General features: G+C 32.7%; 1 protein-coding gene across 3 annotated transcripts in view; it reads right to left on the bottom strand.

The window, feature by feature from the left end:
* Nucleotides 1-238: 238 nt before the first annotated feature.
* Nucleotides 239-27720, bottom strand: part of LOC124362311 (cadherin-23) — a 148051-nt gene continuing 120569 nt past the window's right edge. The window contains exons 19-35 of one of the 3 annotated variants that reach the window (XM_046816706.1): nt 26120-26362; nt 24501-24589; nt 22991-23148; nt 22596-22780; nt 22099-22187; nt 21726-21860; nt 20138-20326; nt 18289-18421; nt 10792-10952; nt 9732-9974; nt 9433-9618; nt 8947-9083; nt 8376-8574; nt 5810-6008; nt 3880-4024; nt 2643-2729; nt 239-636 (exon numbers count right to left, since the gene is read on the bottom strand). In XM_046816706.1, coding sequence (XP_046672662.1) covers nt 483-636; nt 2643-2729; nt 3880-4024; nt 5810-6008; nt 8376-8574; nt 8947-9083; nt 9433-9618; nt 9732-9974; nt 10792-10952; nt 18289-18421; nt 20138-20326; nt 21726-21860; nt 22099-22187; nt 22596-22780; nt 22991-23148; nt 24501-24589; nt 26120-26362 — 2732 coding nt within the window. In that variant the 3' untranslated portion in view covers nt 239-482. Of the gene's footprint in view, nt 637-2642; nt 2743-3879; nt 4028-5809; nt 6009-8375; nt 8575-8946; nt 9084-9432; nt 9619-9731; nt 9975-10791; nt 10953-18288; nt 18422-20137; nt 20327-21725; nt 21861-22098; nt 22188-22595; nt 22781-22990; nt 23149-24500; nt 24590-26119; nt 26363-27720 lie in introns of all 3 variants that reach the window. The other 2 variants (XM_046816705.1, XR_006922453.1) reach the window with 2 other exon arrangements.

Below are 27720 nucleotides of genomic sequence, written 5' to 3' on the forward strand. Positions count from 1 at the left end.
TTTCATTTTATAGCACACATTTACAGTAAAAAAACATTTTAGGTCTGTTAGAATAATTTCCTTCTAACTAAGACATAACTTTGCCAAAGTTTGTTTTTCTTAAAACTGGAAACTTTCAATACTTTCCAGTATGCCTACCAAATATGAGAGTTTTCCACAACCAAAAAACATTAAATGTATAGCAACCAATCAAACTGATGTCCACTAAATTTTTCTTAGCAGCATCTTTTAGCATGTCTTGATGCAATTATCTATTAATCTTGTTTTACTAATTTCAGAAGTTAATGAGTTTTTCATCACATATTTCTTATGGAGGATAACTTTTATATGTACAGTATCTAGCTAATAAAATTTAAAAGTTCACACAAATAAACAAACATTACAGCATTGGGTATAAATTACACAAATGACAGGAATGTACTAAACAGGTTCTAAAATCTAGAAGAGATCAAAGGAAGCTTAAAAAAGTAAAGAACCTATTTCTATAGCTCTGTTGTTTCCAACTTTTTTGCTATGAGAGGGTTGCTGAGCTTGTCCAGGTGCTGATAGAGGTTCTGATGGTACACACCGCTTTTGCTATTCAGATCGTTTTGTTCCTTGACAGTTCGGCGTTCTGGTTTTATTATGTTGGTTTGACTGTAACACATTAATTAATACATTCAAAAGAGTATGTTGGCTGTGATTTGTTCCATTGTTCAACTTTATTGGTGAAGAAACTTGAAAATGAACATACATGAACCTGATTAAACTTTCAATAAATGAGTTATTTTTTTCTAATTTCAACCATTGAAATATTAGTTAATTTGTTAATAAATTTTCTACAAAATGTTACTATCCCCATTTTTTTTTTAAATTAGAAATTTTTTAGATACAGTAATTTTGTTTAAATAATTAAATGGCCCTAATTATTAAAATTCGATCGAATTTTTTTATTGATACATCCTGTCAACATAGAGTTTACTACAATTTGGTTAAAGTTGGTTTATTAGTTGGTAAAATGATGACCTTTTATATAAAAACCCCATACGTACAGAAGACTAGGAACAAAATGAGATACACCAATAGATTGATATCCTAAATCTTGTAATGAGAGTTTTGATACACTCTGTACATTATCAAATACTATTGACATTATGCTTATTTATCTTAGAATTCAAACTCACTATACTCTTTCCCTATATTCCTTTCCTATTACGCTCAAGTATATAATTTTATATTTATCATTCAAATTGCTATCGTTTTGACCATAAACCACTCTGAGCAAAAATTTCAACACGCATCCCAGTGCAAAAATTTACTGAATTTAAATTTCATATTACATCTTTACTACCATTTCTAAAGACACTCTTAAAATATTAATAAGGATGTAAAATGAAGCAGAACAGAACCTATTTTATCTGGAGTTCTTTGTACACGGCATAGTAGAGCTAAAAATGGGATCAGCCTCTCTTTTATAAATGTTTTCAGTTCATCTCTTGTCTCAACATTACGGATTACTTTGGTATGGAGTCATTCAACTCTGAAAAGGATGTATAACACTACAAAGAGGGCGAGATGTCACCCATTAGGGAAGGCGTTGGTTACACGCAAAACAGCCCGGACTAAGTGTTAAACCACACATTGGTTACGTTGTCTATCTTTATTGTTTACTCATTATTGTTATAAGCGGTTGTAGTTCTGAAAATATCCAACAGATATCGTTGCCATGCTCTACTGGGCTCTTTACTAAGAAGATAATACATTTTATTCTTTTACTGGCAGTAGTGAAAATGACCACCTGTTTGTTGGATCATTTCATTATTGTTTGTCAGCTGCTAAATGCAAGATTATGACTTGTTTGTTCTTGTTTAGTTGTAAAATTGAATGTAATGGATGTAAAAAAACTGCGGTTTCTGTTATTGGTTTGTTATTAGACTTAGACAGTGATTACGGGTACAATTCTAGTATCAGTGATAGAGATGGAAGTGTGCAAGACGTAATTATTTCACTTGCGAAAAAAGCATTTGCTGACTCATAGTTTGTGCGAGGATGAAGAACTTGAACGTCAATGTGAAGGTTGTTTGAATTATTTTTCAATTGTGCAGTAGGCCTACGTTTAATTTATAGTAAATGGTGTGCACTGAATAAAAAAAGTATGAGTTTACTACAAAACAAGAAGTTTAAGTAAACGTCTAGAAAATTTTTTTAAACATTACCTCAATATGTGCCTTTATTTTATTTTAATTATAGATTCATGCATGACAATTTTTATTTATGTAAAAAGCATTATAATATTTTGTGTAAAGTATGTTAAAGTTAGTTACTAAAAATCATAAAAACGTTTATTTTCTAATTTGTTTTTAATGATATAAAAATATTTACAATATTAACAATTTGTCTAATTAATCATTATATTACAAATATATTATTTACTATAATCAACAAAGATTTTGCTGTAAAGACACTGGTAAAATATCAATGGTCTATCTTTTATGGATTTTGTTTTAGAAAGCTTTAACCAAAGTGTTGCATTATAGCCCAATTTAAATGCAGCTACCGATACTGCAGATACCTCAATAAATGCTTCTTCAAGGGGTTAGCTGTTCACACTGCATTATGTCAGAAAATAATCCAGCAGTTATTTGTCAATGGCCTCAACTCACCTGTTACAGGAAGAATTGGCTCCTCCATCTTGAGTCTGGACACTAACAACTGCGTTTTCATCTAGCGAGTCTCTCTCAGACGTTTGACTGAAACAGGAAACTGCGATATATGTCATCCACCACATTCAGAGTTCCTCATCAAATACTATTTCATCAGATTTATCTATACTGAATATTAATCACTGAGATTTTTATAAATTTACTAATGTAACAAATCATAGCAACAGCAGTAACTGCTGTATGATAATGAAGCAAAAATTAAGTAGATTTTATAGATGATTGTCAATAATAAACTAAGACCTATAAATACGGATATCACTTCATTTTAAAAGTTTATAAATGTATATAGTTTTACATGCACTATGGCATTGCAGAGAGGGACATGTATTAATGTTTAAAATGTGACAACCTGCCTTCATGGTATTAGGGGTATCATAGTCTCAGTAGAACAGATAAGAAGAGATAGTGTAGTCTATAGAACTGCATCAAAAGCATTTTAGAATAATATGTCAATTACAACTTTCTCTTCGAGTTTTGTAAGATAAGTTGGTTTTACTATTTTAATAGTTTTAATCCTTATTAAATTACCTTTTATAGCCAAGGCCATTGTACTATAAAGTAAAATTTCTTGGCGTAACAAATGATGGGGACAAAACCTCATTCCGCCATTCATAAAGCCTTAAAACATTTTGTATATATATATATATATATATATATATATATATATATATATATATATATATATATATATAAAATATACAACTTGTTTTGAAATACACCATTGGAGAGTTTTACTTTGAATTAGGCCTATATATTTAATTTTTTATTTATTTATATTTATTCCATACCCCCCATGCAGTGTGCTAATTCGGCTTTAGTCAGATTCATGCCCTCCCAAAGCCAAATCCTAGTTACATCAATGGAAAGCTGCTCAGAATAAACACACAGATCTGGCCGTAGAAAAAATTAGTTAAAAAATATTTTTGAAAATTTTACTTTGAATTTTTCCACATTAACATTCAAAACTAATGTAACTTGAATCTAATGTGTCTGATAATTCAAGGTTGTAGCAGTAAACAAAATGTTCCAATGTTTCAAAATTTGCAAGGGATTTAGCAAATGATTTTCAGTCTTGCTAATATCATATAATGAAACCAAACATTGAAAATCATTAAAATAAGAAATAAAACTGTTACTGCAAAATTGATCGTCAACTGTTTTTACAAGATATGAATACCTCATGGAGTCGTCCTCCTTGTACCACTCGTTCTCGTAGGCCTGCATCCAGATAGGGTTTGAGCCTTCAGTGCTGTGAAGATTGGTGTTGGGCAAACGTCCTGGTCCTGATCCAGTTACTCGTGTCATGTCCGAGTCTGCTGATCCTGCTAGTACACATTCGCTAGTTATAGCTGTATATTTATTATCCCAAAATCATATGACCCAAATGTTTTCAGTATTTCCATATTGTTGTCCATTTGGTTTTATCTTACTTAATACTAAAAGCATATATTTTACACAAGTTTCTTTGTTTTGTAAATAAAAAAGTGCTAAATACCATGGTAAAACACTAAGTAAAACAAAAGAAATAAGATGATGCACCTAACGAACTTTCCAAGAAATTAAGCACGTACTCTTTTTAATTAAGTAGTAACCAATATAATCCTCAAGAGGTTTTACTTCTGGCTGGGTTATACTTTCGTGTTGAACCTACACTGGGTACAGCAAAAACTTATGCATCACTTACATCTGGACAATCCCTTGGAAGTGACATATCACTAATCGCAAATGTCAAGATATTTGTATAAAATGGTTGATCGATAGTTCTGCTTACTGCGGAGATTGACTGTAGGAGAGGGTGGAGCTCCCTGATTTTTTAAAGTTGGTAATTATAATAAACATGATTGAATAATGTACTCGCTTTGATTGGAAGAGACTGGAGTAGATCTAGCCTCCTCTGCTCCTACGCCAAGGATGGTTTCATATTTTTCTCTACCGGACTTGGATAGTACTACAGTAAATTAAAACAGAACTGGAGCAAGTTAAAGTTTGAAAATTAACATTTAAAATGTTATGAAGAATGATCAGTAGACTTGTTTTAAACCTTCACCAACCAGTTCTATAATTTGATTTTACACTGAGGGTGATTTTAACAAATCATTTTCACTATATGAATATGCTATTGATAAATGTAATCCCAAACATTACAGAGAATGGTAATATTTGTTTTAACTGAAGATTTATCCTGAGAGTATACGAATCTTATAGCATTACAGTTAGGTAATGTTTAAGAAAGCTAGTGTTTTGAGACTTTTGGCACTAATACACCTAGATAATTACAAACTTTGGTGTCTCCATCAAACTTTACCCACATTTTTACTATGATATTGAAATAATGTTTATAAAACCAATGCTTTCTCCCAGTGGGATTCACTTCTGACTGGTTATAACTTCCAATAGAATATACACTACATATAGCAATATCCGATCTGTCACTTACATCTAGGCAACTCCATGAATGTTCAGAATCTGTACATGGCTAATCGCAGATGTTGAGATATTGTGGTAACAGGGCTGATCGATAGATTACTGCAGGGGATGTCTGTTGGAGTGTGTGGAGCTCCCTTAGGTTTAAAGACCGTTGCTAAACATGAATGAGTACCTACCCCTGTACATTTTAACTGGAAGAGGGTGGAACAGTGCTAGCCTCTAACACTCCAGAAGCAAGTGTAAAGGTACTTTTAGGACAAAGTACAATGAGGAGTTTCCTTAACTTCTTGTCCTAAGTGAATGAAAAATGTAGTATACAAAGTAATAGCAAGGGATTGATTGAGCCCTTAAATTATGAATCTTCATCACTTTAAGGCATTTTCCTTTTTTAGAACCTGTTAATTTTAAATTATGTTAATTTTAGAATGTATTTAGCAAGTTATTGGTTTTGAAACATGTAATTAATTGACATTTATACTTTACAGTGTATTTCACTTGAAAATGTCATTGTTTTGCTACATCCTTGTATTTTATAAAATGTTTGTTAGTAAGAACTTCACTTTAAAGACAAGTGGGTTTAAATTAAATAAATATAAGTACAAAATTGGCAATAAAAAAGATGGTTTGCTTTCCAAAACTAATAGATAGTTCTGACGCCACGGCTGAAGTAGCTTACTTACCAAATGCAGTAATTGTAGCTGCTTTGAGTTGTCGCTTGTATGAGGCTCGCTGTGACAAGCAGATTGAGATGACCACTACCAACATGAGACCCAGGAACACAGTGGTGCCAACCAACCAGAGCCATACAACACTGTCAGGAGTGCGGGCATGGACCAATGCCACCGCTTCAGCTGCCTGGGTGTCCAGAACGTTAAACTCCTAAGGGGCAATGAGAAACACTTAATTCAATTTCAAGGAAACCTATTGATAATTATAGAGTCCTATATTACATACTACAGTTATTGATTTAAAATTGTTACATTGTTAGTATAACATTGTTTTCTTAACATAATAAACTATAAAATGATTTATTTTTACGAACATAACTAAAACATTAAAATTAAATCAAATAAGTTGTGAAATTTGTAAATGCTTACGGATTGTGCTTTGTTATAAAGCTAACCATTCTGGGGTAATTTATTTTGTTACTTTTTTAAAAGACATAATTATTATAAAAACAGTATGTTCTGTTAAATCTTATTACTTTTTAAAGATTTATTTCTTGCTAGGTATTTGATAATCAATATTTGCAAACAGTACAGTCATATTGCCTTACTTAAATATTACATTTTTAATAGATTATACTGGAATAGTCTTTATATTTTGTAGTCCTTTTATAGATAATGAGTATTGTGTAGGTTGGATAATGGTATCAAAGTGAAGAATAATCCTATTTTACTATAGAATCTCTCGGGAACAATGGCAACAAACTCCAAGTTTCCCTTTTTATAAAAATATTATTATTTTATTAGTTTATTATTATTTCAAAATGCTTTTTGACAGTAATTACTCTCAAGATGAGAGTTTCCTTCTTAGCCTCTAGAAATCTATCTTGCCATGTTATAATGAAATATTAATCTATCATCAATGAAATTTAATACATCATAGCAGTGACATATCTGGAAAACGTATCAAGATCTACAATTTGAACAACGCTGTGGTAATAATATTTTTTTAATTTACACATTTGGTTTTTTAAAAGTCTAATGCACAAGAAAACTACAATTATTGTAAAACAATTGTTTATAAAAAAACTAAAGCAATAATTTATAAGTATTCATATACAACAATTGCTTAGCACATTACATTCATTTACTCTAACAGAAACCATGGAAAACAGTGTCAATATTTCTATTGAACGTCAAGTTCGATGACTAACAGAATACAAAAGAACTGTAGAAAAGAATATGTTATATCAAACTAGCATACTTACTACATACTATTATATGGAAAATTGCAGACAAATATAACAATGAAAGCCTGCACATGAAATCCAACTGGCAGAGAAGAAGATAATTACAATGACGTTAAATGCTATCTCAGTACATAGGTTTTTAATAGACAACGATATGCAAACACCTTTAAATACTGATACTACTATGGATATAATATATTATGCTAATGTTTTTTGCTGTTTTTGCTATTTTTATATTTTTCTATGTTTTAGCAGTATTGCTGCATCCACTCCAAAAAGGGGGTGAGAAACCGGAAACCGGGGATAATAGAACCGTTGAAGCCCTCAATACAGTGTCTCTGGTTAGCACGATTTTGATATTGAACCTGTTAACTGTTATGAACAATAAGTCTAACAAAATAGTTTATCCATGAAACTCAGTCAAAGTACTGAGAAGAATTTCGATCAATAAAAATCTCACAATGCCACTTTGACAACCTTACAGAATTTACTTTCAGTATCAAAGAAAACAACCTTCTCTGAACTGCCTCAACAGATTCATTGGTGTACCCCCTATCCTAGTCCAGATACAGAGACATATTCAAGATTCATCCCACAAGAGGTTTATGCAGCATCAGACAGTGTATGCTCTTTTGTATAATTCTCTTTTGTATGAAAGTGTGTCTCAATCCACTTAATAAACCCAAGATTGTTTTTTGCTTTAGAAGAGTTGTAGACCAGGACGACCCCTGTCGCACTCACGAGGGAACAGTGAAACAGTCACATGTCACAACCAAAAACTTTACTCTGAAAAGCCTATGTTAGAATTGTAACTATATCCAAAAACAAGTTCTGCAGAGAAATCAAAAGCAGATAGTTTCTTTAATAATAAACGGTGGGGGGAGATTATCAAAAGCCCTCTGGAAGTCTAAATATTTGGTATGAACTTGCCTTTGACTTTCAACTACAGGACTAACAGCCTACATAGAAGCCAGATTAAATATTGTACAATACCCACTTGAAAAGACATGTTGATGTGGGGAATGATGATGGAATATTCTCCCATAAATATATTTGAAAATAACTTTCTAAAAGTTACAACAAACACTATTTTATCTACATCTCGGGTTGTACAGCATAGTCAGCTCCTGTAAGCTCTGGGAGCTATCATGTTATACGTTAGCAATACTCCAGTTATAGTGTTCACATTTTGACTTCAAGCAGCATTGTCCAAATTTGGCCTGGTCAGCTTTTGTAGTCTTGAAGTGAACGAGTAAAGTGAGTGACAAATGCACAATTATAACCTGATTTGAAAACCACAATCAGTAAGTAAGCGTCTTAACATATCTCACCTTGAACAGTGAATCCAGATGTTCTATGCTCTGGTCAACCACCCGTAACACCCGGCTGACATCCATGATGGAGTGGTCTGACCGGTCTACAAAATGCAGGTAGAGGTCAGATCGGGTCTTGTCCACTCGGCCATCCATGGTCTCATGCACTTTCACCTCGTCTACATTAACTATGGCTCCAGTCACATTACCCAGTACTCTGTACATTCAGAAAAAAACACAGTTTAAGATAAATTAAAGGTAGAAGAGAGTAAAAGCATGTATCAACAAACAGACATTTCAAGTATCTATCACTCAATTGAACATTATCATAAGTCCTATTGCTCCCAACTTACCTACATTTAAATTTATAATGAACCAACAGGACCAATAGTACATTTCATAAAAGTACCTCCTTGGTCCAGGAGATTGCAGATGATGGTATTTTATGAATGTTTGTTAAGAAAGTCTTTCAATTGATTAATAATAAATTAGGAACTAAAATATAAAGGCATAATCACAATATATTTTTATATCAAAATGTAATCAGTTCAACTGTCTATTGTATTTTTTAATATATCTTATGACTCACTCTCTGAAAACATCAATCTTTTCTCTCAGCTCTACTGGATGTTGTCGTAGCACAAATCTCACTCTTTGGTCTTCTCGCAATAAGTAGATGAAAACTCTAGCCATATCAGAAAGTCCACCGGTATCATTGGCGACCACCTGGACACATTTTCAAGTTATAAACTTGTATTTTTAATACATAATAGAACATTTGTATAACAGATTTGCTCTATATCATAGTATTAAGAACTAAAAAATAACATATTGCAACAAATGTCACACAATTTGAAAAGTTAATAAATTATGTTAACTGTTATAATATGTATGTATAATAATGTTAAATTATGAGACAAATTTCACTCGTACAGATTATTTATTCATTAACAAGTCTAAGTATGCCTTATGAATAAAAACCTTGTAACTAATCAAACATGAGATATACAAGTAGAAATTTTTCAACCTAGATCTGTGTTAATAGACTAATTAAAATTAGTAGACTGAATAATACCTTAAAGTCAAAGTATCCTTTCATTCCCTTTTGAGGATCAAAGTTGAGAGACACAATTCCAGAGTTGACATCCACTAAGAAAGGTGGCTGCTGAATATTTTCCATCCCTTCGCTCAAGGTCATCTGAGTTTGGCCAATCATATAGTATTGTATTTCTGCATTTCGGCCGAAATCTGCATCTATTGCCTAAACAACATTAAGATTGTGATAATCATAACACGGTAATAAGATTGTTATTTTTTGAAGCTGGACTGAAACAAAAATATAACTGTTGAACAAAAAGATAGCTTTTTACTCACTCGAACTTGCATAAATTCACTGCCAAAATCCGCATCAGTGGTTACTCCTCCAGTGAACACCTCCTTGACGAACTGAGGGGCGTTATCGTTGATGTCATTGACAAAAATGACCACCCTGAGCACTGTACTGTCTTTGTAATCCAAGTAGCTATTGTTGGTCTGTGGGGGAGTGACACAATCTTCACTGGCTTTCACCATGATCAAATGCATCTCAGCTTCTTCCCTGTCAAGTTCTTGAGCCACCTACAAAAGTAAACAGCTTCGATAAACATTTATTCAAATTGCAAGATAGAGTCATTAGATAGTATATTACTAATACCATCCAAATTTTGACGAGTGAGAGTTCCCTACATACCTGATGTGTTCACAATACCATATTGGTGCCAATATTAAAGTGAATAAATTTTTACAATGAAATTGGTGTACTACCAATTTAGGGTGATTGTTTTGTGGCTGCTAAGATATGGTGACAGCTATTGGAAAGCAACATTATCACCTTTCCCTCATCTGTGTATTCCTGGATAAAGCCTTTCTCATGGTAAACCATTTGTATTTTGTGAGCCACACTCTCCTTCTGCGTCTCAGCATTATGGCATTATGGCACTCTCCTTCACTCAGCCATGACCTCTCACAACTATTAGTGTTCTACCATAAGCAGTTCCAAAGCAACTCCTCTAAGGTTCTGCTCTCATGGTTTTTATGAGTTTCATCTTAAAATAAAGTTCCCTTTAAACCCCGCTATTTGCTGCTTGTTGTTCTGGTCAACCTTCCGCTATGAAAAATAGTGGTGTACCAAGAACTCTCTTTATGTGATGTCCACATCAAGCTCCTCTTTACATTGCCATTATGTAGACCTTTCTGTCCAGTCATTCCCAGCATTCAAGGTAAGGATATTTATTTTGACCACAGTTTGATGTTCAATCTATGTAAATGAAACCTATATTAATGCACATAATATTTTAGAATGCTGAAACATGCTGCATTGTTAAAGAGGTAGTAAATACAATGTAGAATTTAATGAGAACAAAAACTAACACTAAAGCTGTGTATGTCTACTTACAGTGATTTCATGGGAAAGCGGCTCAATGTTGAAGAAGCCCTCATCATTCCCAGCAACAATGAAGTAACAGACCGGAGTTCTTGGGTCATCTAGATCATCAACTTCATCTCTGTCCACAGTTTCCGGCAGGAGTCGCCTTTCTTTGCCAGGAGCAATATGTTCTGTAAGACGTAATTTGTTAATTTTTACTGCTTCAACTTTAGCTGATTTCAATTACTAAGTTCCTTTTTAGTAACAAGAAATATTTATTTTCAATCTTCAAAGAGCTTATTTATTTTCGGTTCAAAATTTCCAACAGAGAAATTTTGTGCTCTCCAGGACTCTTTTTCTGAACCAGTTTAAAGGCATCCTCAATTAATTTCAATTCATTGACATTGTATACTTAATTCCAACATATTGATGTCATTGACAAAAATGACCACCCTGAGCACTGTACTGTCTTTGTAATCCAAGTAGCTATATATGTTAATATTGTTTACTGATTATTGAGAGGTTGCAGGGTTAACCATTCATTTCAGGCAATCATTGTTAGAAATGTTGTTTTTTAGATTAATTGTAAAATAGTTTTAAATCATAAAAACAGTAATATTTCAAACAAAGACACTACCATCAACATAACATGAGCATTAATATTCATACTACCACAATATACAAAAAGCAAAACATATTTTCACATCCTTTTTTTGGGAAAAAATAAAGATCATATACTGACATAATATGACAATCATATTATGATTGCTTAGAATTTAAAAACATAGTATGTTTTAAAATAGAAGATGTATTTCATAAGACTAAAAAAATTCTTTTTAAGCATTAATTTATTTGTCTTTAGACATACATGTAATGGACATAGCAAGGGCGTATATAAGGGGGGGGCTCAGGGGGCTCGAGCCCCCCCCGAAATTTGAAACACAAAAAAAAATATTATAACTTATATACGATAATTTATTTTTATTTTCAATAAGCTGTGCTTCTATACTTTCGAACTACATTAGTATTATAGTTTATAGTGGAATTTTAAGAATACATTATGATACCTAACAATATTCAATATTTATTTTTTTCAGAGGTTGAAATTACTAATATTTTGTAAGCATGCAAATAAGCGTTGCAACTGTAAAGAGTGCGAGGTAGCCTGACGCTCCTGACTGTCGCATCGGCCCGCTCGTGTAGTGCCAGCGCCAGGCAATGCGTATATGACGATGACGTGTCGCCGCGGCCCCGCTGCTAGCAACCCTCCTCCTCCTACAACCCCCCACCCACTCCCACCACACCTGACCTCATTCCGCACTACCACGCCATTGTCTGCTGTTGTCTAGTGCGTATCACCCGTGGTGACATTTTAAGTGCTGTATGCATATGTGTGCTGTGATTTGTAGTGACTGTTATCAAGTGATATGTTTTGTTGTCGCGTTATTTAAACATGATCTGATTACTTTATAGTTGACAGTTTACGTGTGAAGTACATAGGCTACATTAAACATTTAAAATGAAGAGACAGAGTTTCGATTCAAGCTTTTTTTCGTGAAGAAAAAACGTGTTTCGTCTGAGATCGATGAGCAGACATCGTTTGAAATAACACCGAGTCCCTCCACTTGTGCTACATCAACTGGCAGCGTTGTTGAGATCAAGGATCACACAGGTGAAATTTGAACATAACCTTAACGAGAGTAATCACACTTTGTTAGTTCACAATATCAATGATATTGGTCATTACTGCTCCTCAACTTCCTTTTCACTTCAAAATGAAGAGAAAAATTTTCAATTATTGAGAAACTGTTGGAAGCCTCAACGTAGTTACGAATTTCCTAAAGTTGAAAATAACAGAAGTTTTCAATATAAGTGGTTGGAAGACTTCAAATGGTTAGCTTATTCGGAAGCAAAGGAAGGGGCCCTGTGTAAATATTGTGTTTTTTTTTCTCACACAACACAGGTGGGGAAAGGAAACCATCAGAGTTTAGGAGTATTAGTATCAAAACCACTTACTACAAAGCTTAAGAAAGCTAGGGAGGTTTTCATGCAACATGAAAATAAACAATATCATAAAACTGCAATGTTAATGGCTGAAGACGTAAAATCCTTAGTACATGGAAAAACAGAAAGTGTGATAAACAGTATCAACATGCAGAGAAAAATGAATGTTCAGGAAAACAAAAATAGAATTATACCGATAATCCAGACAATTAGATTTTGTGGAAGGCAACAAATTGCTCTTAGAGGGCATCGTGATGGTGGAAAGAGTGGATCTTGACGAGCCTATACAAAATGATGGTAATTTTTCGCTCTTTATTAAGGTACAGGGCTAATTACGGGGACAATAATCTTAAAACACAGCTAGAAACTGGTTGGTGGCAAAACTATGTATACTAGTTCTGTTATCCAAAAATGGAAATTATAGGTATTTTTGGTTCCCAAATACAGTCAAAAAATTGTATCCAACGTGAGAAAATCTGTATTTTATTCAGTATTAGCAGATGAGACAACAACATTAGCCAAATTGAACAATTTTCCCTCTGTGTCCGATATTTTGACGAGGAATTGTTTAAAAATTAGGAAGAAGATTTTCTGGCTTTTGTACCCGTGTATGATGTAACAGGTCAAGGTTTAGCCAATACATTAATGTCAAGTCTAACCAGTCTTGGACTTGATTTAAACAATTTACGTGGTCAAGGATATGATGGGGCTTCTGTCATGAGTGGCCAGTTCAGAGGGGGTACAAGCATACATAAGTGAAAAAGTACCCTCAGCCATATACACACATTGTTCCTCTCACTCTCTTAACTTATGTCTATCTGATGCATCAAAAATCCCTATGATAAGGAATTGTATGGGTGTCATCAGTGAGGTGTGTAGTTTCTTTCACAAGTCAGCTAAGAGAACTGCGATACTTAAGTCAAGTATTTCTGAATGCTGCCCTGAGATGAAAAGAAAAAAAACTTATATGTCTGTGTGAGACTCGCTGGGTGCAACGCCACGATTCAGTTATAATGTTTAAAGAAGCTTTGGAGCCTATAATTACCGCTCTATCAACTATTGAAGAAGAATCGACTGCAGAAGCTTCTGTAAAAGCACACACACTAATTGCCCTCCGTGACCAGTTTTTCAGTTTGTTGCATGTCTTTTTATTTTGAACAACTTGCTTTCTTTGACTATCCGCCTTTCAGAGATGCTCCAAAAGAAAGATATAGATCTTGCTCAAGCCAACAAACAGATTTCCAATGTATTGGAACTAGTAAAGGAAAGGCGAAGCAAAGCAGAAGAGACATTCCAGCTTTGTTCAGTGAGCTAAAAGTAAGCACTGACAAATTAGGTATCAAAGAGGAAACCCCCCGTACATGTCGCAAGCAAAACTAATCGCTGCAATACTCCTTATACAAACGTGGAAGAATAACTACCGGCGTGTAGTGTATATACCATACCTTGACGATTCTGCTGTTCACTTCAGGAGCGTTTTAAAAACCACAGGGAAGTAATCGACTCACTACAGAATGTTCTTCCTGAGCACTGCATTAAAACGGAATTTTCATCCCTGGAACCCTGCCCTGACGTTTTATGAAAAATATCTATCTTTCAGAGATGAGGTACGAAGTGAATTTCTACTGTGGAAACAAAAGTGGAATCGTGAAGAAAAAGAAAGTTTGCCAAAAACTGCAATTTCTGCTCTTGAAAAAATGTGATAAAGACTATTTCCCAAACATGTTTAATATTTTGAAATTGTTAGCGGTTTTACCCGTTTCAGTGGCTTCTGCAGAAAGGAGCTTTTCATCTCTCCGAAGACTTAAAACGTTTCTGAGAAACACAACTTCGGAAAACAGGTTTGAATGGTCTTGCACTTTTATCTATTCATAGAGACATTACCATAACTGATGAGGAAGTTTTAAAACAATTTTCACTGAAGTCTAGAAATTTGGATTTTGTTTTGTAAAATGACAATAAACAGTGTTTCATGAATACTTTTTAGCTATATTTCATTTTCTTCCCTTGTAACAGTTCATAAAGTAGGCCTACAATAACTGGTTATTGTAGCTTGGAAGGCTGTTTGAGATTTTAGTTTTTTAACGATATAAATATTTGAATTGTGTGCATACTGAAATTACTATTTCTGATTTCATTAAGGTAAAATTTAAAAAAAAACTAAAATAACAATTTCAATTGCTAAAATAAATATAGTATATAGTCAACATTTATTAGTTTTCAAACTTATAATATTGTGGTGTGTTGTGTTTTAGATACGTAGGACAATATATTTCTTTGTATAACAACTATTTTAAACCAAAGATTTTAAAAATAGGACTTTATAGCCTCTATTATTTTCTATTTTAACAACTGAAAACTACCAAACTAGCAGACACTTAAGTTTTGAATTTTAATTTTATACAAAAATAATATACAAAGGATACAGGTCCTTCTATATAAACATAATAACGCTAAAATGGAAAAGTGAAACCTGCTCGAAAAGAAGGAAACTCGCCATGAAAAACTTAAAAATCTCTCCGAAAGAGTGATTTTCATTCTTTCCATTTTAGCGTTTATACATGCCAAAAACCTTAAAACCTGTGTTTTTAAGACTTAAATTGGCAAAATTTTCCCGGGGGAGGACCCCCGGACCCCCCGGTACTTCAGAGCCCCCCCCAAAATATTTTTCTATATACGCCACTGGGACATAGTTATTATACACAATCACATGCTAACATTTTATAATTAAATTAATACCAACTTGAATTGGTACTAAAATTGAATGTAATAATAAATTGCAGTTACTAAAATTTGATTAAACTTTCGGTTTTGTCAAGTAACTAACTACTTGTATATACAGTGTTCACAAAAGGGTGTTACAAAAGTCTGTGGCTGCTAGTACTTCCAAACAAAAAAAGGCCCCTAAACATAGTTCGTAGAAATATGTGTTGTAGCTGCTAGCCACCATTTTGTATTTTTTATAAAAATTCATTTCTCTTGAGAACTAGTAAAGCTATATATACCAAATTTTGCACATAGGTATTATTAAATACAAGGAAACTTTAAAAAATATTGGTTTGATATGCTTTAACATTAAAAAAATGGCAGCTATATAAAATTTTAAAGTCAAATAACAAATAAAACATTATAGTTTAAAAAAATTTACAAGTTAAAAACTATTTTTCTATTTTTATTACAATTACAACGGTATTTTTCTCACCCGCCAATGCATAGGTGAGTATGATCACTTTTGAGGCATGCTTGTACAAGCCAGGAGCAACAAAGATTTTGTCAGTTGAGAGGTGTCAGCTGTTTTGCATCAGTAATAAATCATTTAGAAAATGCTAACTATTTTGCAATACTTATAAAAATTCCAACAGTACTTTTTTCAAAGATATCCGTTAACACTTAGTGAGCACAACCACTTTAAAGATATCAACAAACAGCTGATGCCTCTCAACTGTGACATTTTTGGAATTCGAAACTTGTGTAATCATATCTTTAAAGTGGTATTGCTCGCTTATGCGTTGACGGATTTCGTTGAAATAAGTACCATTGGAATTTTTATAAATATTGCAAAATAGTTAGTACCTTGTAAAATTTTTATAACTGATAGGCATCAGAAGACAAAATGTTTGCTGCTAGTCCTAATCCAAATAATATTACAAATATGAAAGTGCCTTAATTTGTTTGTTTTGCATTCACGTGTACACTAGTGAATCAATTGTACTGATATTTTACACAAATATTTTCAGGATCTCTCATATGAATATAAGTCTATTCTTGTTAGAAAATCCCTATGGGCTACACCCCACTGGTCTCTAAAATAACAAAAAATTCCATCTTGGTCTCTAAAGTTGTAAAATATTAATTGAAAGAGCATATTAAATGTAATCAACTGTTCTGTGAAAAACATTGTTTTAGGACATCACAACCATATGTTTAATAATTAATTCAAATACTATTTCTAGTTTGTTAACATTTATAGTGTGAAAGCATAACTAAGCAATACTGAGCAGAGAGTAAGAAAAAATATAAGATTAAAAGTTTTGGTACAAATATACTTCAACTGTAAATTTTTAGCCAATATTAAGTATCAGATGTACAAGATAAAGTTAATATATAACTTTAATAAATTTAAGAACTATTATAAAACCCATATTAGATGTCTCTTGACAGATGTAGGCATCTCAGGCCTGTATATGTATGTATAAATAAATAAATAAATATATATATATATATATATATATATATATATATATTTTCCTGATCGGGAAACAAATTAAAATAAACTATGGAATAAAAAAATACTAAGGCTGGAGTAAATTAAAATGGCCCTACATTTACACTTTTTGACATATTTTCTTGGTCATGGCAAAAAGGCAAACTCAACTTTGGCATTGGAAATATAATTCACCTGAACCAGAAGTGTTAAGGCTATGAAACGTTGCATCCATTTTTCACTTCATCATATTATATCATAAATGCTTTCACTAAGGAAGCTAAGAACTCCATCTTTGGGGTATCTTCACATTGGTCTGAAATAGTTCCAGTATTACTGAGATCGCTAGGAGATGCAGAGGAATTGCGAACGAAGCTGCGAGTGACTGCCTGGGGTAAATAATACAATAGGCTAAAAAACTGTGTTTTTAATTTTGGGTGCTATACCCCTAAATAGGGATAGGCTAAGTGTTTATTTTATGTTTGATGGTTGTTCTTGTCAATCTCAAAGAAGTGATTTGTCAAATAATATAGAATTTGATATGCTTAAGCTTTTTTAACGTTCCCAATTTGACAACAACAAAATTAACATAGCTATTTAATTCGCAGAGGAAATTCTTGTATTTTACAAAATATTTTATTGCTTGTTACAGTCAAAACTGGCTCTTATATTCCCATTTCTTAAAGAACATAATATTTAACTTATTGCTTATTATAATCATAAATAAATAAATAAATATGTATACTTTGAGATTTTAAAAGCCTATTATTCTTTGAAAATACAAATTAGCAGGTATTATTGGTAAACTGTATGGGTTTAATGTAACTGTATTGTTTTCAGATTAAATTTACGCTGAGTAAAGCTAATCCCTGCATGGACGTCGTATACAATCTCTTTTTAATATTCCAAACATTTTTTTATATGAATGATGATTATTGTAAGATATAACAATGTTTGAAACCATTGCCAAATCATTGAAAGTATTTAGTTTAAGTACTAGTTGACTGGATCAGTTTAATGGTTCTGAATTTTTTTTAAAGAGCAAGAACATTTTTTAGTGAGCACTTATCATGCAATGAATTAATTGATACGCAACATTTCATTGTATTTGGTTGATTAGCTTTGTGTCACCAAATGATAAGTTATTCAATACACTAAGTGCAACATACATATTCAATAATACTTAACTAAACAATAAATAAGTGTTTTGAGTTATGTACAGGTCCACCTGTACTCAAACTGGTTTTTTGGACAAATTTGGGCAAATTTCAAGTCTTTTCTAAAATTGAAGTAAAAAGTTGAATTTTACAATAAGTTACCTGTAAAGTTCACTGGGAAGTCTTCGATCAAAAACTGAGGCTGGTAATCGTTCACATTTTTCACATAAATTGTCAGATCAAGATCTGATGACAAGGGAGTAGGGGTCCCATGGTCATAGGCTTCCACACGAATCTGAAATCAATATTTTTCTTAGGTTTTACTTGAATACATAGTATGTTGTTACCCATACAGCATGTAAGCCTAAACTTAAATTCAGAGCTTAGTTCAAATTTTAAAACCTCCCTCAAACTTCAAACACACTAGGTTTTTAAGTTTGGAGTACTATATTAAATTCTAAATTGTTTATCTCCCTGCTTGATTTAACCTTCCAAACTTGTGATTTTTACTCTAAGCAAGGTTCAAAAACAAGCTCACATAAATGAGCCTAAAACAACCTTATGCCGTTATTGAATTATGCCAGTGGTTGATAAAGTGTGATGGCATTCTTTTCATGCATAGTTCTGTGTGTTCTGTTCCTCGGCATGGCAGCACCAAGAGGCATTAGGATATTGTCTATTCACCCTCTGAGTATACTGGGTTTTAGTGATGGTTTCAAGAAAGTGCTTAAAAGGTTGGAAGCTAGGTATTCTAAATTGAAGATACTTTTGTACAATTTGTAATAGAAACATTGTTGTTAAAACTTTCTAAAGTCTATAAAGTCTAGATAACTTTTTCAATTCCCCAAAATATATGAATATACTATCTGATGATAAAATGTCTTACAATTTCCTTTTACATAAATCGATTTCCTTCATCAATCAGTTCAAGTTAAATTATATAACATAGTTCAGTGGGATATAAATTTCTTAGCATGTAAACTTCATAAAGCAATATAATTAATTTTTAGTAAGAGAAATAAACCTTTAATTTAATGTATCAGTAACAATCATTTTTACTGATCTATATAATATATCTGTATGGTATATATTTTGATGTGATGTTAAACATGAACTATGTTACCACTATTGTTATTATATTTGTCTAAGTTTCTAACAAGATTGTAGAAATGTGTAGCACACTTTTATGAACTTGAAACAAGCTTAAAATGAATTTCAGTTCAATCACTCGACTTACTTTGAACATACATTTACCAGATCAGAAAAGATTTTATGAAAAAAACAAACAAATGTTGACTTACAAACTTATGTTTGGAATGAGTCTGCTTCCATGCATTAAGTATGTTTAAGATCTGATTTTCAAAGTTTAAATGACCTTGTGGATATAAGCTCATAAGCCAAAGCTTGATTAGGCTTAAAATGAGCCTCCTTCCACAACTACCTCAAATTAGAATAAGTTCCCAATCCAGGCACTATCTAGACATTGACTTATAAATAAAATAAAAACTGCAAAGTTGCTATTAATTTCAAAAAATTTTATTCTAGTGGCTCCTCATGAATTCATCAGTCAAGTAAAACACCTTTCACACAAGAAATTCAAAAGAGGACTGGTCCTAATATTGATCCCTGTGGGACACTGTACATAATTTTGACTTTGCCTGATAAGGCTCTCGCAATCTGCATGCACTGCTCTCTATCTTTCAAATAAGACAAGATTCAATTGTGTGGCAAAGCTTTAGAGACGTCGAAGAATATGCATAGCATCTGCTCTCGCATTTCTAGGCCCTTTGGATAAGTTTGAAAGTACACACTTGGAGAAAGCTCAATAAGTGGCAACTTTGATCTTTAAAACAATCTTAAAACAAGTATGTAAATTTGGCTTTATACAATTGTTTCAAGCTTATTAACTCAGCTAAGGAAGCTTGGTACAAGTTCTAAACAAGCCTAATGTGTTGTTTCCTGATTTTAGGAAATTAAACAATACATTTAAATTTAGGAAACGATTCTTAACCTGATAGAGTTTCTGGGTCTCCCTGTCCAGAGGTAACCTGAGAGAGACGAGGCCAGAGTCCTGATCAACACTGAAAGTGCTCCAGTCTCCAGTATTGTCTTGCTTGAGGCGGTAACGGACAGCAGCATTAGGACCCACATCAGCGTCAATGGCAGTCACAGTTATCACAGGACTTCCAACTGTTGCATTCTTCATACAAAAACAACCAAAGATCAATAATTTATTCATACTAGAGAAATAAATTTTAGTATCATTGTTGAAAAATGATATTTTATTGCTATATTCAATTGTTACTTAGAAAGATATACAGTTTCCAAAAAAATGTAATGGATAATTTTAAACGGCAATGTTTTTTCATTACTATGGTTTTGTAAATAAATCATTGACTGTATTTTAGATATCATCTGGATTGTCCTAGGTCGAAAATAAGAATGGGGAATTTTGTGATTTTATTCCAAATCTATTTAAATTTGAAAATGTTTTATCACTACTCTTAACTCTGAGTTAAATAGCAACTTTTAACACTAAATTGTGTAATATTTACAATTATAACCATTTAATACATGTTTGGCATTACTTTTTTCCATTGATGATCATTATATATTATCATAATATTCCAAAAATTATTCAGAGTTACAGGTAAAACATTAAAATATTTTAATTTTATTCAATTTATTTTTATACCCACTCCATCTTTAATATCTCAATCCACAGCAGAATGCTGTAAACACAGATTTCGGGGAAAGTAGGGGTGGAGCGTTGATGATATCCTCATCAGGAGATGACCTCCACTACTGATTTTGGATAAAATCAGTCTGTAGCAGTTTTCAGTCTGGTATTAATTAAACATTACGTAGAAGACTCTCAGCAGAAGATTGCTAATGTTGTGTGTAGTCCCGGTACAGCACAAAATGTTTACATTTGCAATGTTGGGGAAAATATTTTTTTTATTTAGAAAATTTATTTCCAAACAAAAACCCAAATAAGTTAAAGCTGATGGACTAACAGAGGAGCTTGCTTATTTTTTGGAAAATTACTTGAGTTTTATCATTTTTATAGCCATTTATACAAGATGTCAGCTAACTGTCACAGGGCTTGTACAACAGCAGGCCTGTAATGATGTGTTAATAGGTTTGTGTAGTTTGATGATGACGATAACAACATGCTATAGCAAAATACTTGTGTGCAAAATGGAACCCTCGTTCAGAAACATATTGATTGATAAACTATCAACCTTTCACACAAAATCTGACTATAAAGAACTGCTTGACAGTGCATAGTTTAGCATTTGATACTTAATTAAAACCACATGTTGTTAATAATGTTTAATTCTCTCAAATCATAAAAACGTTAAAAAATGTAGGTTAATCAACAAATAAAATGCTTAGAATTCATAACTGAGATTCAAGGGATTTCAGAACTCCTATGAAATGGAAATGAGTTTGAACTTTACCCTGAGTTGAAAGGTAAGTAATACATTACAATATCTTAGTCCAGATGTTATGAAATCACATAACTTCTGATTTCTGACAAAGGTAAATGTTAAGTAATTATATTAGTATTAACTTAATATCACAAGTGCTTTTACCTCTGGAATGCGGATTGTAATGTTCTGGGGAGGACTGATGAACTGAGGAGCGTTGTCATTGAAGTCTGTCACACAAATGTTTAGGTTGCCAACAACAAAGTTGGGAGGTGCACCTAAATCTTGAACATTTATAGCCTAAAACAGTTGACATGTAACAAGTAAATTATCCAAGTTGAAAAACTGATTTTCAAATCAACTAGTGTATCAACAACACAATTTCCAAATAAAATAGACATCAAGTTTAATGTAATGTAAAAGTAGTTAAGTAAGTCTGATTATTTCAAAATCAATCTAAAACTGTACTCTTAATTTCAGACAATATTAATTTTTCCAAAGAAAATAACAAAAAACTAAGTATGTCCAAAGCACTTACCAAAGTGTAATTCCCATATTTTGCTTTCAGTGAACTTTGAGCATATAGCCTGGCTGTCCAATGATCCAGTGGTTCTATTTCAAACAATTCTGGAAAGATAAACACAGATTTTAGAAAATTATTAAAAAACTCTATTGTGTATAGTTAGTAAATATACTAATATACACTTTAGACATAATAGTTACTATTTTATTTTGTTCATCTTAAAACAGATAGCGAGCGTTGAAGTTCTAGCTTATAATTATTAATAAAAAGAAACAACAGAGAAAAATACATAATGGACCTACTAAGCTAATCCTAAAAATCAACCTCCAGAAAGCTGAATTGTTACGGTTATACCACCAGTCTTTTATTTCGCCTCTACTAAGAGATTCCTCCTTTCAGTTTCTTGAGTATAACAACACTGGGAGGGAAAATATGAGTGTTTTCTGTGTACTCATCTTGCCAAAGATTTTATTTTCCTTCATTCATCTTATTAAACTTTGTAAGATTCTCACCTTGATCGTTCCCTGCAAGAATGGAGAATGAGACCCAGCCATTGGGAGTGTTGGGGTCATCGGCATCAGATGCCTTGAGAGTGTAGACAGTCTCCCCTGGTTCCAGAAACTCTGTTACCATGACACAAGACTCCGGCAGAGGGTTCATCACAGGAGGTTCATCGTTGACATCCAGTATGGTCACTCTGTTCAACAATGGTAGTCTTAGAATATTACTAAGAAAAACAATTTTGTTTAAAATAATGATTATGAATTAGAGGATAGAGCGGGTTCGGTAACTACCCACCCGCAACTAGCCTTGTTCCTTGCCGTACTAAAACTATGTAAATTTTGATAGGTTTTATTGGTTAAAACAAAAAACAAAACAGGCATATATGGGTCAGTGAGATTCTCACCCTATTTGTTTGAAGGCATTTCTACTCTCCCCACTGGAGTATCCAAACTGATAGTTATCCCAGGCCTCCACTATCAGCATATAAGATGACTGCTGCTCTCGGTCCAGCCTATCGGACACGTTCAGCATCCCAGTCTCAGGGTTGATTTGGAATTTACCCTGGAGAAAACAACGGATTAAAACTGTCACAATCTATTACTTTAATAATATTGCTATGAGGTTCCTGAAATTTTAACCCTTTGCACGCCGTAGACGAAATAATCCGCGATGTTGTTTGGTCTTATAACGCCGAAGACGAAATAATCCGCCGATCGATAAAATTATATTTTATTACTGTTTTTGAAGTCTATAAGTTCAATACATAAGCCACAATACAAATTAATGTACTGGCTTGACCAAATAGTCCAGTTGCAGCTGTCAGCTGGCCGCAGTAGGTAAACAGTAAATTGTTTTGTTGCTGGCAGCTGTTCTCCCACTCCCGTCTGTACGCCGATGACGATACTATCCGCCATTACCGACTGTCAGTGGAGCACGCATTGTGCCTTTGGGAAATGTTCTTGCGTTGTCATTCCTTATACAAACAGTTGTAAAAAGTTATTTTTACCATGTTTTAGGTGTTATAATAAAGATTTTATTGTTTCTTTTCTGTTGAGTAATTATGGCTGCAAGTCATGTCCCGAGACCCCATGGCTTCTACCCGATTTTTGTTTTGAAGTTTACCATACAACTGTATAAATCTAATATTATCAGAACTTATAAAACTAATCAAGATCAGCATATTACACTTTATTTGTTTTCTTATCCTTGTACATAGATTTCATATTTTTCATCACATGCATTTGATTACTCTGTAACCTAAATTTGATTTTGATTGAAATATTCCATTATTACGAAAAAATTTGATTGTTTTAATACAAGTATTACATTATTGTAAAATCTACTTTTTTTGTGTGACTATTAGTCATTAGGAATGAATAAAAAATTTAGCTTTAAGGAATTTTCATTTTTATTTTTTCACCTTAAATAAGCGTAATCTAAAAAATTACTAAATTTATATCGGCGTTCAAAGGGTTAAATACTAGTACTAGTAATACCCTATAAAAATTTTGTTACTTATTTTACCCACCAGCACAATACTAATAAGAAAATTTGTTGTGAGTTGTGTTATGCTTTTGTCCATAACAAGTATTTTCATGAGTTTGAAGTATTGAAGCATAATCAAAAGTTACCAGAAATGTAATTTAACAGCCTCAAAATATGTTATTTCTTAACATTAGTACTCGCAATGCAAGCAACTGGATGGTGGGTAAGTTTAAGAATTTTTCAGTGCAATTTCAGGTAAAAATATTTAAAACTTTTTATTCTGAATATGACTTTGAAAACTGAAAAGTTCACTACTATAATTAATTGCTTTCAAATTCAGTTCAGCTAATTTTCTTATACTTTTTGCAACTCATAAAATTAATTCAACTCAGCAAGTTATGTTATTTATATAAAAATAAACTTCTTACCAAAGATGATATCCGATCAAGGAGAAATGTGATTTTGCCATAATCACCGGAATCAGCATCACTGGCTTCAATGACTGTCACCTCAGCACCTGAGAAAAACTTTTCATAATATAAAAGGAGATATTTATATATATATATATATATATATATATATATATATATATATATATATATAAAACATTTTAATTTTCTAAATGCTCAAGATAGATATTTTAATGGCATTATTTAAGAAACTGTAATATTTTCATTGATAACAATATGTATTAATGCCAAGCATTCAAAATTATGAGAATTTTGTAATCATTTAGCAGCAAATACAATGAACATAACCCCTGTTGTAGTTCTTAACTGATTTCAACGAAACCTGAATGATTCTATTTATATCTTCAAGACAAGTTTGTAAGCTACATCCATTAACATTCAACATGAGATTTATTCATATTAATTTGGAAAAAGGACTTCACAGAATGTGTCAAGGTTTTTATACAATATGAGAAATTGAATATTCAGTTTGACTGGTTATATCACTAAATTTTTATATCCAATGGACAATTAGATCAAAGTAACATCGTATGTGGAGCAAAAGCATAGTATTTCATAAACTCAACATTTTTAGGAACCACGTCTGTGCTCATAATTTAATTATATACTGTATCCTGTAAAGTTTCAGTTTCATGAAATCTTCCTGATTATTCTGGAAGAGATTCACAATGATATTTATTGTCATAAAACCCCTTTGTACAGTCTCTTTCTAAATTCAACAGGCAATGAACTTCTAAAGTATACAAAACTACACTTGTAAATTCAAAAGCACTCAAGTTTATTTTTAAATCAGTGATTTATTGACAGCGGGGCATATTATTTGATAAGTTTATTGACAAGAGTGACTATAAAAATCATTAACCTTTTAAAAGTTTAGTACATTATGTATAGAACAAATACAGTTACTAACGGTTGATATGTCCCATGTAACCAATGGCTGAGTCTATTTAGCATCTCAGATAGTCAGCCAAGGGACCCAGGTTTGAATCTTGGTTTGGGCAAAGCATTTTCGCACACTAACAAATAATCATCTGAGACTAGCATGAGGTACAGTTATAAACAGTTGTGGACTGGAGGTTCAGATTTTACACAGAACAAAAATAAATAAAAACCTGTATGGATAAGGTATATTCTTGACCACTATGACCAAGTATTAAACTAACTTAGGGCATTACACTATAGAGCTTACTGTCAGTGTAAACATAAACCAAGAAAAACTTATTTTGGGGATTAATGTAGTTATTGGAATTTACAAATTATTGACAGTGTACAGATATTTTTAGAATTAACAGAGTAAACTCCAAATAGCCAAAATTGAGTAATAAAATTAAATTAAAGTTTGTTGTATAATAACCCTATGGGGAAAATATGGATTCTTTCATGAAAAACTACCTCAAGAGCTAGGTAATTAGTAATTGGTGCAATGTTTTCATTTTCTCTTCTCTGGAACAAGAATGGTTTAAATTGTATAAAATGGTAAATTTAATTTTACACCATTGTTTGTTCCTACTTGATGAGTCTCTCAACAGGAAATTTATACCCTATCCAATTAACTGAAGATTATAGCCAATACATACCAATAGGCGTGTCTTCCCTCAGCGTGACATTTGTGATGTTTCCAACAAAGTAGGGATTGTTGTCGTTCTCATCTATAACTTGTACAAACACATCCACCAATGCCGAGCGAGGAGGAATTCCTGAGTCAGTAGCTCTCACAGTCATGTTGAGCCATGGAGTCTGCTCGTGATCGATTCTGTTCGCAACTACCATCTCCCCTGTTTGCTGGTCCAGATGAACAAGTTCTGTCATCTTTGCAGAACCTGAAATAAATAATGATTCATTGATTTACCAATGAGAACAATAATTAATACTTCCAAACTTATCTCTTACACAATGATCCTTTTTTCATATTTCACAATGTATAAAATACTGTGAACTTCCTTTGGGAGTATCAATAAAAAATAAATAAACAAACTAAAATAAATTGTAATCAAATTTTAAATGAAAATAAATTGTAACAACAGAGGTTGAATTACGAATTTGCGAACTATACATAAAACATAAGTACATAAAACAGTTGAAAGGCAACCAATTTAAACAGGTCAATTATTGATATTTTTGAAAACTACTACTCTCCGGCTGTCTTAAAGTAAGTACATGTTCATGTTGTATTTCAGATATAGCCAACTTTTATAATTAAATGAAAAAGCAAAATAATATATTATACTATATGTAACTATGGTATGGATATAGGTAGTCAATTTTTAAAATAAAGAAGAGAAATAGAATGAAGTTGGCTTCTGAGAGAAAATATTAAAGTGAATTTGCACCCCATTGTAAAACATTAGCTTATTTCAAATCATCATCATCATCGTCATCATCGTCAGACGTTTCCGTTCTCACGGGTCGTCGTCGTACACAGCCTCCTCCACTTTAGTCTATCCTTCCAGGTCTCCTCTTCATCCACCTGTATTTTCTGTAGTCCCCTTCTCTCTATGTCTTTCCACACTTGGTCCTCCCATCTTCCTCTCGGTCTTCCTCTTGGTCTTCTTCCTCCTTCCTCCTTCTCCAGTGCTATTCTAGGCATTCTATTATCTCCCATCCTCTTCACATGCCCCATCCACTGTATTCTTCTTCCTTCCATTGTCTCTTGCAGTGAAACTACCTTCAATCTTTCTCTGGTTATTTCGTTCCTTATTCTATCTCTTCTTGTAGTCTTCTCTATCCCTCTTAAAAATCTCATTTCTGCAGCTTGCAATCTGCTTAAATCATTTTTAGTCCACGTCCACGTCTCTGCTCCATATAATAAAATTGGTTGGAAATAAGATTTATACATCAATACTTTTGATTCTTTCCCAATGTTCCAACTCCACACAATCTTCTTCACCATATTGAAAAACTTTCCACTCTTCCATATTCTGTTTCCTATCTCTTCTCTTATTGTGCCCCTATCTGTTATGATACTTCCTAAATAACAGAATTCCTTCACCTTTTCAAGTCTTTTTCCTTCAACTAACACGTCTTTGTTATTTCCATCCCTTCTCTCTACTTTCATTACTTTACATTTTTGTATGTTCATCTCTAAACCATATTTCTTCGCCACTTTTGCCCATTTGTTTAACTCTCGTTCTAACTCTTCTTCCCTATTTTCCCATATCATTATGTCATCCGCATATGC

The sequence above is a fragment of the Homalodisca vitripennis genome, chromosome 5, assembly GCF_021130785.1.
Source record: "Homalodisca vitripennis isolate AUS2020 chromosome 5, UT_GWSS_2.1, whole genome shotgun sequence".
Classification (NCBI taxonomy): Eukaryota; Metazoa; Arthropoda; class Insecta; order Hemiptera; family Cicadellidae; genus Homalodisca; species Homalodisca vitripennis.